Source organism: Engystomops pustulosus, chromosome 4 (assembly GCF_040894005.1).
Source record: "Engystomops pustulosus chromosome 4, aEngPut4.maternal, whole genome shotgun sequence".
NCBI classification, from domain to species: domain Eukaryota; kingdom Metazoa; phylum Chordata; class Amphibia; order Anura; family Leptodactylidae; genus Engystomops; species Engystomops pustulosus.
The window spans coordinates 185,019,760-185,031,913 of NC_092414.1; the positions used below are offsets into that span (position 1 = coordinate 185,019,760).

At 40.7% G+C, this 12,154-nt stretch overlaps 1 protein-coding gene across 1 annotated transcript in view; it reads right to left on the reverse strand.

The window, feature by feature from the left end:
- GMCL1 (germ cell-less 1, spermatogenesis associated) overlaps nt 1-12,154 on the reverse strand; it is a 61,106-nt gene that overhangs the window by 18,524 nt on the left and 30,428 nt on the right. Inside the window, exons 6-11 of the mRNA XM_072148858.1 lie at nt 11,743-11,855; nt 10,661-10,726; nt 7,396-7,480; nt 3,749-3,839; nt 3,476-3,619; nt 280-349 (exon numbers count right to left, since the gene is read on the reverse strand). Coding sequence (XP_072004959.1) covers nt 280-349; nt 3,476-3,619; nt 3,749-3,839; nt 7,396-7,480; nt 10,661-10,726; nt 11,743-11,855 — 569 coding nt within the window. The remainder of the gene's footprint in view (nt 1-279; nt 350-3,475; nt 3,620-3,748; nt 3,840-7,395; nt 7,481-10,660; nt 10,727-11,742; nt 11,856-12,154) is intronic.

Consider the following 12,154-nt stretch of genomic DNA (forward strand, 5'->3'; position numbering starts at 1 on the left):
AATTGGGGCACAGCTTGGGCTTGTATCTCAGCGCTGCATTTACATAGACCCACTAAGTGTCCCAGCAGTTGTAACCCCAGTGCTTATTGATTTATACTATAGCCTGCGGGCAGGTAGTAATTGTCACTCATGGGAAAACATCTTCAATTAAGATGAATGAAGAGTTTCCAATTACGACATCAGCTAACGATACCTTGAATCAACAATTTGTTTCCCCCTCCTGGAAGCCATTGTACTAGTTTATGCCATGTTCTTGCATCCACAATTGCGGCCACTCACCCGGTGTCATTGTCCTGCTCCGCGCGGAGCATTGTGAACCACTGCTGCTTGTACACCGACGACAACCACTCTGCAAAGAGAAGCAAAGAAGGAAATTATCGCTCTGAGAACCCAACCTACAAACAAAGATCATTAGTACAAAGCTTCCGTGCAGAAAAAGTAGCAACGTTCACTGGTTTTGTCAACACTTTCCCCCTAGAAGGTAATGGTTACTTAAAAAATAAGGACCCAAATGCAACATCATATGTTGTATGGAGATGCTGGAAACCAGAGGAGGTAGTACAGAGGTAGTAGAGATGTGAAAACCAGAAAACCAGAAACGGAATTTCGCTCTGGGGTAGATACATCAAGGCTTGCAATGGTGAACAAACTTGTTGCAATATCTTGAGCATTGCCAGGAATTGTGCCCCCGGCAATTACGCCACCTCCATGGCAAGTGGGCTGTGTCCTAGTGCAGGTTACAGTGCCATTCTACACCAGGCAAAATTGTCTGACCACACCTTGTAGTGTAATCAGAACGACCAGCAAGATGGAGTAAAAATCAAGCACTGAGGTGATAAAGCCCCTTCAACAGGCAGCACTGGGGTCCTTCGTTCAAATCCCATCCAGGTCAACATCTGCAAAGATTTTGTATGTTCTCTCCGTGTTTGCGTGGGTTTCCTCCCACACTCCAAAACATACTGGTAGGATGATTAGATTATAAAGGGTCTGATTTGGCAAAACTCTTGTGTAGTGCTGCATATTCTGTGTGCGCTATATAAATTAAAGAATTAATATTATTATTGACTACAGAAACAATATGTAGGATAGAACCAAGACAGAAAAACTGATAGTCCACATTTCACTGATCAAATACGGAGGATTTGGTCTCACTCCTACTTCTCTGTCATAGCTGTCAGATTCAAGAATATCCAAATAGCAGAAACCTGCCACAAACAAGAAAACCTAACAGAAAATGAACAGCGTCATAGACCGTAACAAGCTGAAGGATTGATGCTGTGCCATGTGAGAGATCCATCATATAGAGCTGAGCCATAAAAACCCTTTATCTACAAAGCAAATGTGGACAAGACAGAGAATGTGGTTAAAAAGTAAGAAAATATCTAAAAACGACTGAATAAAACTGGAAGACTGCTCGCTCTTTGTACTGAAACGAGAACATATGCCGTCCTTCTGTTCCCTCGTCACTGTCAGCCCCCGCAAAACTAAGAGACAGAAGCCCAGATATGACCAGCCCAAATAATACCCAAAACAGCACTGAAAACAAATACTTGCAGTATGCAAATATGGACTTCTGCCATAAAATAACGGATTATACAATTCCACTACATCAGCATCAACAGAAGTGAGAAACCGCGGATCATTGCTTTATGACACATCATAGGAAAACTTACTGTCATTACTTGAGAGATAATAAATAATGTTATAAGCCGTCAGTCCTCACAGCATCGTCGCTTCTCAGAACGCAGCACATACAATAACGCCGGTTTACTGGAGCCCCCTGTAGTTGCTCCGTAGTGTGCTATTGTGTGTGGATGACAATCTCCAACCTGTATATGTATTAACAGCCCAGAAACAAAGATGTGCTGCTTCTGTAAACCAAAAAAGTCTTGGCTGCTCTCTCTTTGAGTCTTGAATAATCAATCCAGATACCAGCTGTGATAAGGTGCGAGGTTGTGGGGGCATTTCTGCTTCCTGCTATGAGAAGGGTAGCTTTCCCATATATCCAAAGGGTCCTGACCCCTGCTAATAATAATTCCTTTATTTATATAGCGCATACAGATAACGAGTTTGCAAATCAATCCCTGTCCCCAGGGGGCTCACAATCTAACAACCTACCAGTATGTTTTGGAGTGTGGGAGGAAACCCACACGGAGAGAACATACAAACTCTTCGCAGATATTGACCTGGATGGGACTTGAACCCAGCGCTGCAAGGCTGCAGTGCTAGCCACCGAAGTGTCTGGTTAGATTGTAAGATCTGAATTCAACCAACCTCATACTGCCCTCGGGATTTGCCTTCACATTCAGAGAGTCACACATCTTGTTCATTGATAAGGTGGGCCATGTAAGGCTGGGTTCACATTGCCTAATTTTTGTGTATGTTCACTGTATACATCGGAAAAGCTTCCGACATATAACATTTCCTTCACAGGCAAACCCCTTTAAGTAAATAAACCCTATCATTTTTTTGTTTAGTGTTTTGTTTTAATGTACCTAAAATGATAAAATGAAGAAACATTAATAGGAGATCATTAATCAAGACTAATTTTTTTTTTGTCTGTCATGTGAAGCCTCCAAATCTTTGTAAAAGTGAGTGAAATAGAGAAGCAAAAGTTTTGTATGGAAGTCCCTGGTGGTGGAGCCGACAGGGGAGAAAAAAATAGTTTTTCCAGTTTCTAAACAATCATGGTAGAACATGTGAATTTGAACTTCTAGTAATTTTTTTGCAGTGCGGCCAGGAAATACAAGAAGAATCCTGATTAGATCCTATGGGCCACACACAGTCCGATACATATATTGCCGGGAGTTACCGCTGAAATGTCAAGACTTGGCCTGAAAATTTAATAAAGCAAGAGAGCCAAGAAGTGAAATTTCCTGATGTAACACCTTCGCACCGTGCATGGGAGGAAGACTCCATACTGGCTTTTTATTTCATTTTTCACACATTTAACGCCCGTTGTGCAAGCAACCACAAGACGGCTGCAGGAGCTGCGCCTCTGCTACAACGGAATAAAACAAGCGTCAGAAAGCGTCCAAGGTTACTGTGACTGAACAATACCCAGGGACAGGAGGGCACCCCAGCCGTGTTAGTAGTCAGATGTTCATTGGCGCAGCGATTAATCTGTAGCCACATCATTACATCAATCTCAATAGCCGACACACAATTACCAGATTCTCTGCTTTCCACAGAGACATTACAGTATCTGTACTCCACAAGTTACAAGATGTATGACCATGAATATATATGTATATGTATGGCTCATACATTTCATCAATCATTTCACAGCCATCTCACCCTGTAGTCTACACATGAGCGAATCTTATGCATAATATGACAAATTGTCAGACAGGGCCCCGGTGGGTTATGCATCTTGCCTTCACACTTGCAAACAGTTGTGCGACATTTTATCGACACCTATCCCCATATCCGTGAACTTGCTTTGCAGATTCGAAACACTTTCGGCAAACACTACCTGAGGGGATCAGAGCGTCCCGTTCAATTATCTTTGCCGACGCCAAGTCACTGATGATGTACTGCATACGCAGGTGCTTGAAAACTGGCACAAAAGGGCATCCCTGCTCGGTTTCTAGGAAGGTAATGCCAGTATCTTCTAATTCTAAGGAAACAGAAGACATTTGATCAAGAACATGATTTACAGTTGACACGGAAAATAGAAAAGTCCTGAAATCATATTACAGAATGTGTGCTATGTTGTGAAGACTTACACAAGACAAGGTCTACTAACCTTTCCTGCGTTTGGTGAACCAGGCGTCCGCTTCGGAGAGGAGCTGCTTTAAGGAGCCGTTCCAAGAAGGCACTAATTGCAGGAACATCCACTGCAGGAGAAGACAAAATAAGTCATCTTACAATAGAAAAGAACAAGCGCAGAGCTGACCATCTTTAGTGTCCTATTGTCCACAATAATCAGGACTTCCAGGACATGAAGCCAGTTTTAAAGGCCTGAGGATCATCGCCTTCAGCTAAACAAGCGGACAGTGTGATCACAAGACGTCAGCCCATCGCCAGACTACCAATGTATTTTTCTGATCATCCTCATCATGTATACCCTTTGTGAAGAAAGTTGTTTCCACACAAATTTTGTAGGGAACCTCTACTCTTCAATTAGATTGGGCTCTTTGCACTTATGGACTACCATTTCTTTATAGGAAACCTGTCATCACCAATTGGCCTAATAAACCACTACCAGAATATTGTCAAGCAGTGTAACACTTTCTAGTTTTTGTTTCCTTCATGGTCCTGTGTGGTGATGGCATCTAGAAAATAAAATTTGAAATGAGCTCTAAATTGGTTGTATGAAATAATGAAGTCAAGGTGTGGAGATCTGCAAGCCATTTTCTCTGTGATTGACATCATGCATCGGACTTCAGGAGATCTGGTTAGTGATGTCTCTGGATGTAGGACCATCAAATACAGTGAAGGGGCTTTCTGAGGAGGAGAGAGCTTGACTTCAGTGTTAAAATCTTCACCTCTTTAAACAACCACCTTTCATCTCATTTTAAAAGTAGATTTTCACACTGGCGCATGAAAGAAACACGATATTGAAAGTGTTCAGCTGCTTGGCCACATACGGTTAGTGGGTTATTCGGCCAATTTCTGCTGATAGGTTCCCTTTAACTTCCTTACATATTCCATGTAAGTATGGGGTATAAGATGACCAGAACATAAGTAGATGCACGCAATTTCCCAAAAAACCTGGGAAAACTTATTGCTTCAGTACAAGCCTAGGGTGAGAAAGCGCTAATGACGTGGCCGGCTGCCTCCCCTCGCGCTAATGACGCAGCCTCCGCCCTCACCTAGTGACATGCCAAGCACCCTCTCCCAGATACTTAAATACCCAGCAGCCACTTGTATTATGTAAAATATAACACACACATATACATATATATATATATATATATATATATACACATATATATATATATATATATATACACATATATTATATATATATATATATACACATATATTATATATATATACACATATATTATATATATATATATATACACATATATACACATATATTATATATATATATATATACACATATATACACATATATTATATATATATATATACACATATATACACATATATTATATATATATATATACACATATATACACATATATTATATATATATATATACACATATATACACATATATTATATATATATATATACACATATATACACATATATTATATATATATATATACACATATATACACATATATTATATATATATATACACATATATACACATATATTATATATATATATACACATATATACACATATATTATATATATATACACATATATACACATATATTATATATATATACACATATATACACATATATTATATATATATACACATATATACACATATATTATATATATATACACATATATACACATATATTATATATATATACACATATATACACATATATTATATATATATACACATATATACACATATATTATATATATATACACATATATACACATATATTATATATATATACACATATATACACATATATTATATATATATACACATATATACACATATATTATATATATATACACATATATTATATATATATACACATATATACACATATATTATATATATATACACATATATACACATATATTATATATATATACACATATATTATATATATATACACATATATTATATATATATACACATATATTATATATATACATATATATACACATATATTATATATATATACACATATATTATATATATATGTATATATATATATATATATATATTTCTTTTGTAGCACAGTATGAATAAACCCCTATGAAGAAAGGCTTCAGGGTCCAGGTACAAGACTTACATAAATATCCCAGCGTGCACACAAGGCCTATACTCAAGTATATACAAAGTAATCTACTGTGGTCAGGTTCACGGTCCGAGTTCTTGTGTTCAGTAATAGTCCCATCAGCGGTGCCCTCAGCATTTCATCATTTATCACAGCCCTCCTGTATAGGAAATGGACGTCCTGGGATAATCCCGTCAGGTCCATATTATTCCTCAGTACTAAACTAGTCAGAACAGAAAGAAACTCCAGGCCTGGTCTCCTGGCTCACATCAATAGCACAGCGTGATGCAGTATTGAATTGTATGGGGGTGGAAGAACTTAAGAAATATTATGCGTCAGTCCTATCCACTAGTGGTAATGTTAAAGTACAGAGACACCCTAGGGCAAAAATGCTATGTAAAACTTAGATAAGGCCCATGGCAGTAGAATGGTAATGGAGCCGCAATAACTTGAGCAATGGTTTATGTTGTTTTCTCCTCTAGTGTCCGGTCACGTTCTTCTAAGAAAACTTAATGTTCAGGTAATCAACGCGGTTACCAAGACATTTAACCGAGAAAAACAAGGCAGTTCCGCTTTTAACCAATCTATGTATAATCCAACCTCAAGACAGATAGAAAACACCTACAAACACAAGACGCAACAACAATTACTTGTGCCAAATAAAGTGACGGCAGATCACCAGGGAGTTTCACATCTTTGTGTCTGATGAAGGTTCTTGTGAGTGAATAGTTACACGGATACTTAGATTTTGGATTGTATAATAAAATGCACATTTATCAAAATCATCTGTTATAGAGCGATGAGTTTTTTTTTCTAAATTACATCTACCATCATCAGATTGACCGATGGTAGACTACTTTTACTCAGATGCTCGTCATTCTAGGGGTCGGAATTACATTTATTATATAGTGGAATGGCGCGATGCTGAAGAAAGCAGGTTCTTTTAAATATGCAAATTAGTCGGAGGCTCTCAGGCGTACATCACCAGAGTGCCTCTTGGCTCCACCAACTTTTCATTTTTTCACCCCTGCACTCTGTTATACTATCTCAGTCCCAGCCATGGAGCTTGCAAAGAGACTGTGACTTCAATAGCTATCTACAAGCTCTACGGGCGGAAACAGTCTGTAAAGTCAGTGGAGGCGATGATGTAAGCTTGAGCACCTGCAGCTAAATTTCCTCAGTATCTCGCCAGTCCAAGATAAAATAAACACAGTTCCGACCCCTAGAAGACATTACGAGCATGTGTGTAATAATAGTCTACCATCAGTCAATCTGTCCTTTAACCGAGCTGTTGGATAGATGGACTAAAAATGTGATTCAATTCCCAGCAAAACCTAACTGTCCATGCCTCAGATAAGTGATATGTCAATCTGGTGCTCAGATTCTAATCTTTAAAATGATACCAGAAGCATGGTTCTAGGTGCTATATAGCACCTAAAATCACACAAACACACAAGACACATCAGCAGAATGTGTTAAGATGGCTCTCTCGAAGACTCACTTACCTTTTTTAAAGCCGTGTAAACATCCATCTCCACCTGCATTACGAGTAGATCCGGAGAACAGATGAGCTGTTTCATCATATTGATGCTGTAAACACAGATAAACCGAGTATATAGAAATCTGATTCCACCTTGACTCCCCGCATGGTGCAGTACTCACAAATATGCAGGATTTATAGATAAAAACCAATCATCCACTGTTGGCTCCATGCCTGCACATAGCGCAATTGGGGGATTAGAAGTCTACAGTCACTTCACAAGGCATCACAAGCAGGAAAACTAAACGTCCCACCGCAGTGCAGAAGCTTAGAGACGTCTGTCAATAATCAATCATTTCTGGATTTGCTGTCATTCACCTACTTCATAGATAATTCCAAGATGAAGAGGACGGGAAATCATTCCTGACATGGTGGCTGGATGCATACACACATTGGGGCAAATTTACTTACCCGGCCCATTCGCGATCCAGCGGCGCGTTCTCTGCTCTGGATTCGGGTCCGGCCGGGATTCATGAAGGCAGTTCCTCCGCCGTCCACCAGGTGGCGCTGCTGCGCTGAAAGTCATCTCATCGCGCCGGAATGCACCACCTCGGACCAGGTGAAGGTAAGCGGTCACCAAGCGACACTTTTTCGGGTTTTAAATGCGGCGGTTTTTCCGAATACGTCGGGTTTTCGTTCGGCCACGCCCCCCGATTTCCGTCGCGCGCATGCCGGCGCCGATGCGCCACAATCCGATCGCGTGCGACACAATCCCGGGGCAATTCAGGTACAATCGGCGCAAATCGGAAATATTCGGGTAACACGTCGGGAAAACGCGATTCGGGCCCTTAGTAAATGACCCCCATTATATACACAATGGGGCTTATTTACTAAGGGTCACGGATCCAATTCCGTCGGACTGCCCAACGCTTTCGGGATTTGCTGCTGCTGTGACAGGTATTTAAGAGGGGATTGCGTCGACCCCCCGATCAGATTTTGGCGCAGCTGTGCTGGCTTTCATGCGGCAGGGGGGGGGGGAGGGGGGGAGGGGAGTGCCGTTGGGCGATTCGACTGATTTGGACTGAGCGCGGGATTTAACATTCAATTTGTGTCGCAAGACAATGCACCAGGAAGAAGAAGGTGAACTCCGGCGGATCTGAGCGGGGAAGCGTCACATGCAGGATATCGGCTGCATGATCTTTGTAAATCGTGGCAGATGTGCATTCCGGTAGGACAATGCATTTTCTGGGATCGCACAGGACGGGTAAGTAAATGTGCCCCAATATCATACTCGTGTCACATACACATGAAAAAGTTACGAGAGGCGATGCAAAGATCTTTTTTGCAAATTAAAAAAAACTAAAATGTCTTTAAAGTTAAGGCAGAACCATATAAATCTGTCATCTCAATGATTATTAGGACCTTAAAGGACATCTACCACCAGGATGAAAGACGCCCGAGGGGCTCCAGGCTCTGTTCACACCTATGGACCATGGAGCCCCTCAGGCTCATTTGCACACCGACTTTCATCCTGGTGGTAGATGCCCTTTAAGAATACAGCAGATGTGTTACCCCCCCCCCCCTCCCCCCATACCTCCTAACAGTTTCCCTTTAAGCAATGATTGCATAGCACATTCCCACTTACAAATAAGACTTCGGGTAAATAGAACACTTCCAATACTTCATGTTTCTTGATGATTCTTTCCAGCTATTTCCCTAGAGTCGCAAATGGCTAATATGTCAAGAAACAAAGAAGGGAGCAACCAAGTATGAATGCATGTCCAAGCCATCAATCCTTCCCAGAGTCTAGACACAATAGGTGACAATCCCTACAGGAGCCGTATATCGGCTGCTGTATTATGGCCGTCGTTAAAAGAAAAAATTGCTGAACAGAATAAAATATGTGAAAACATGAAGGAAAAGAACAACTCAAGGCCTTACACGTACCAGTGATTTTTTAATAACGGGTAACCTTTAAATAATATGTTGCTACTTAAATTATTTTTTACGGATCAAGGTGGAATAAACAGGAGGCTTACAATAAAGTCTGCCCTTTATCTAATCTCTTCACCCATTGAGAGAAAATCCGTCCTCTATCCCTCCCTTTACTTTATAGGAAAGTGGTGAATAAACTCATTTGCACATTTTCTTGCAACTTGGTTTTTACGGCCTTCACTGTGCGCCCCAGGTAAAGCTCCAAATTATTCTTTGGGCCGGTACAATCATGGTGATACCGATTTTATACAGGTTTCATTGCATGTTAATACAATTTGTAAAAAAAAAAAAAATAATTAAAACCCGCAGTACGGAAAAAAAAAAAAAAAAAAAAAAGGCTTAAACTTGCCATCTAACGCTAATAACGTATTCATACTTCGGTGTACGGAGCTGTACAAGGTGTCATTTTTGCAAGATGAGCTGCCGTTTTCATTACTACCATTTTAAGGACTGTATTAGCTTTTGAACTTTCTTAATTAAATCTTTTGTGTGTTGCAATATGGTGCAAACGTGGCATTTCGGACACTTGGGTGCTATTTTCTATTACAGGGTTCAACAGTTTTTATATTTTGTTATATTGGGACGTGCCAATACCCAGCATATTTATGATTTTATTAATTTAGTTCTAGGGAGAGTGGGTGCCTAGGGTTCCATGTGCACACTGTTACTGATCTGCAGAAATCACTGGACCTCACAAGTACAGATGCATCACAAGACGTTAAAGGCTTGTTATCCCATATCCTGTGGATATGGGATCACTTGATCGCTGGGGGTCTGACAGCCGTGACCCCCTCTAATCACAAGAACAGGACCCCCAGCAATGCGGAGAACAAAGGTACTGTACTCACTTACTTCATTGATCAGCAGGTCAAACTATTCACTCGTGGAAATAACTGAGCACAGAGCTCAGGTATCACCAGCACTCCGATTCACTGTCTAGGAGAGTGTTGGAGATAGCCGAGTGCAAGTAGTAAGAACACAAACCAGTTACTCCGAACTGACGTGGTGCCAGCAATCAGACCATCTATCAGCTTGAAAAGTTGGGGCTACCCCTTTAAATGTGGGCGACACTACCAGTGCCAAGACCCAGAAATCACTGCTGGAAAATCCAGGTGTTGATACCAGGATGACACCGGTATGTCCCCATATTCAGGTTTTGGCTGCAGTTATTGGCCAGCCGAGAATACACATTCTTAAATCAAAATTCGGAACATGTACTCTGATTAATGTGCAGAATAATCAGAAATGGAAAAATTCCAAAAGGAATATGCTTTTTCAGTTTCTAGATCACTTACCTGAGCTCTCTGAACAGATCGACGCTTTGATGGGTCATTAAGTTATTTAGAAGCCACTCAAGGCACCTAGAAGAAGACACCAACACGTGAGATATGGTCATTACTAGGAAAGAAGCACGTGGCTCGCTGACACACTTCTCCGCTCTCCATGTGCCGGAAATAAGGCTGACCTAGAGACGTGCAGCGAAGGCTGAAAATAGCTGAAAGACTCCAGGGTCAGGACAGTGAAGTGAGAGGAAAAGAAACCTTTACCACAGAGAAGAGGAGGAGATCACCACTCAGCCCTCTCCATGATGGATATAAGAGATCGGGTCAATCACTGCACAGCTTTCATACATAATGGGGCCGATGCATCGTGGCAGATTTTCTGGTGTATGATGCATATCAGACGTTGCAGTTTTTGGAACACACCATTCTTGGGCAGGCAATAGCAACTTTAGGCAGTGCAGGATTGAGACATCGGAGATAGGAATAATGATGACTTTTCTGGAGTAAAGGTCAAAATCCAGGATTTCAATTCCGACATTGTGACCTCCCAAGATTTTCCACATTCTCTTAATGTTAGTAATAAGACACCAAAACTTCAATAATCTTATGACTGAATCTATAATGTAATAAAACGCTAGAGGTGTTTATATGTACAGAGAACAGAGCATGTGGAAGAAATGGAGTTTCATTACAGGAAATGGTCCATTATCTGGGAATCACTTGCCAGCATCCTCCCCCACTTCCCACTCTGGAAGCAGAGACCAGGAACCTGTGTCTTTCCACGGTATTGTAATGCCACTCCAACTCCAGATCACATGGTCTGTTACTTTCAAAAGATGGAGCATCTTTGAATCATGTGACTGGGGGACTGCATTCATGCTGCTGTACTACAGAGATCCAGCCCCAATTGTCGCCAAAATTCACAGAGACTTCAGCATGCATCGTTTAGCACCCCCCTGTGACCGAGAGTCTGTATCTTTGTAGTTCAGCAGCATATATTCAGCCTGAGGCAATTGACGCTTAAAATTTGGGTGGGTGACCTTATTAAAGTTGTGGATTCATATTAAACGCACATAAGATGTGCATCAACTTACTTTTTCTTCACAGAGTCTAACCCATAGACCCCGGCTGCACTGGAATAGCTGCAGACTGTCTGTACACTGATGGTTTCTTTCATGGTCTCCCCGCACTGCTGGATCAACCCGTCCTTTCATTGAAGAAAAAAAAAAAAAAAAAAAAAGGAAGGACATTAACTAAAATTTTTCCCCTTACATAAAAATGTACAGTTCGATATGACAGGTCCTTAATATAGAACCATAGCCTTTAACCTGACCATCAGTCAAAACATCCAAATATGTGCAGGTTCGTCCAACTATTATAACAAGTGGGTGAAGCCTTAAAAGAGATCATGTCCACGAACAATCGCCCTGCCAGGACCTTACTGAAAATAAGCTCCAGGACTTGGCAGGGTGTTTGCTCACATGAACCTCCATCTGCGGCCATTTT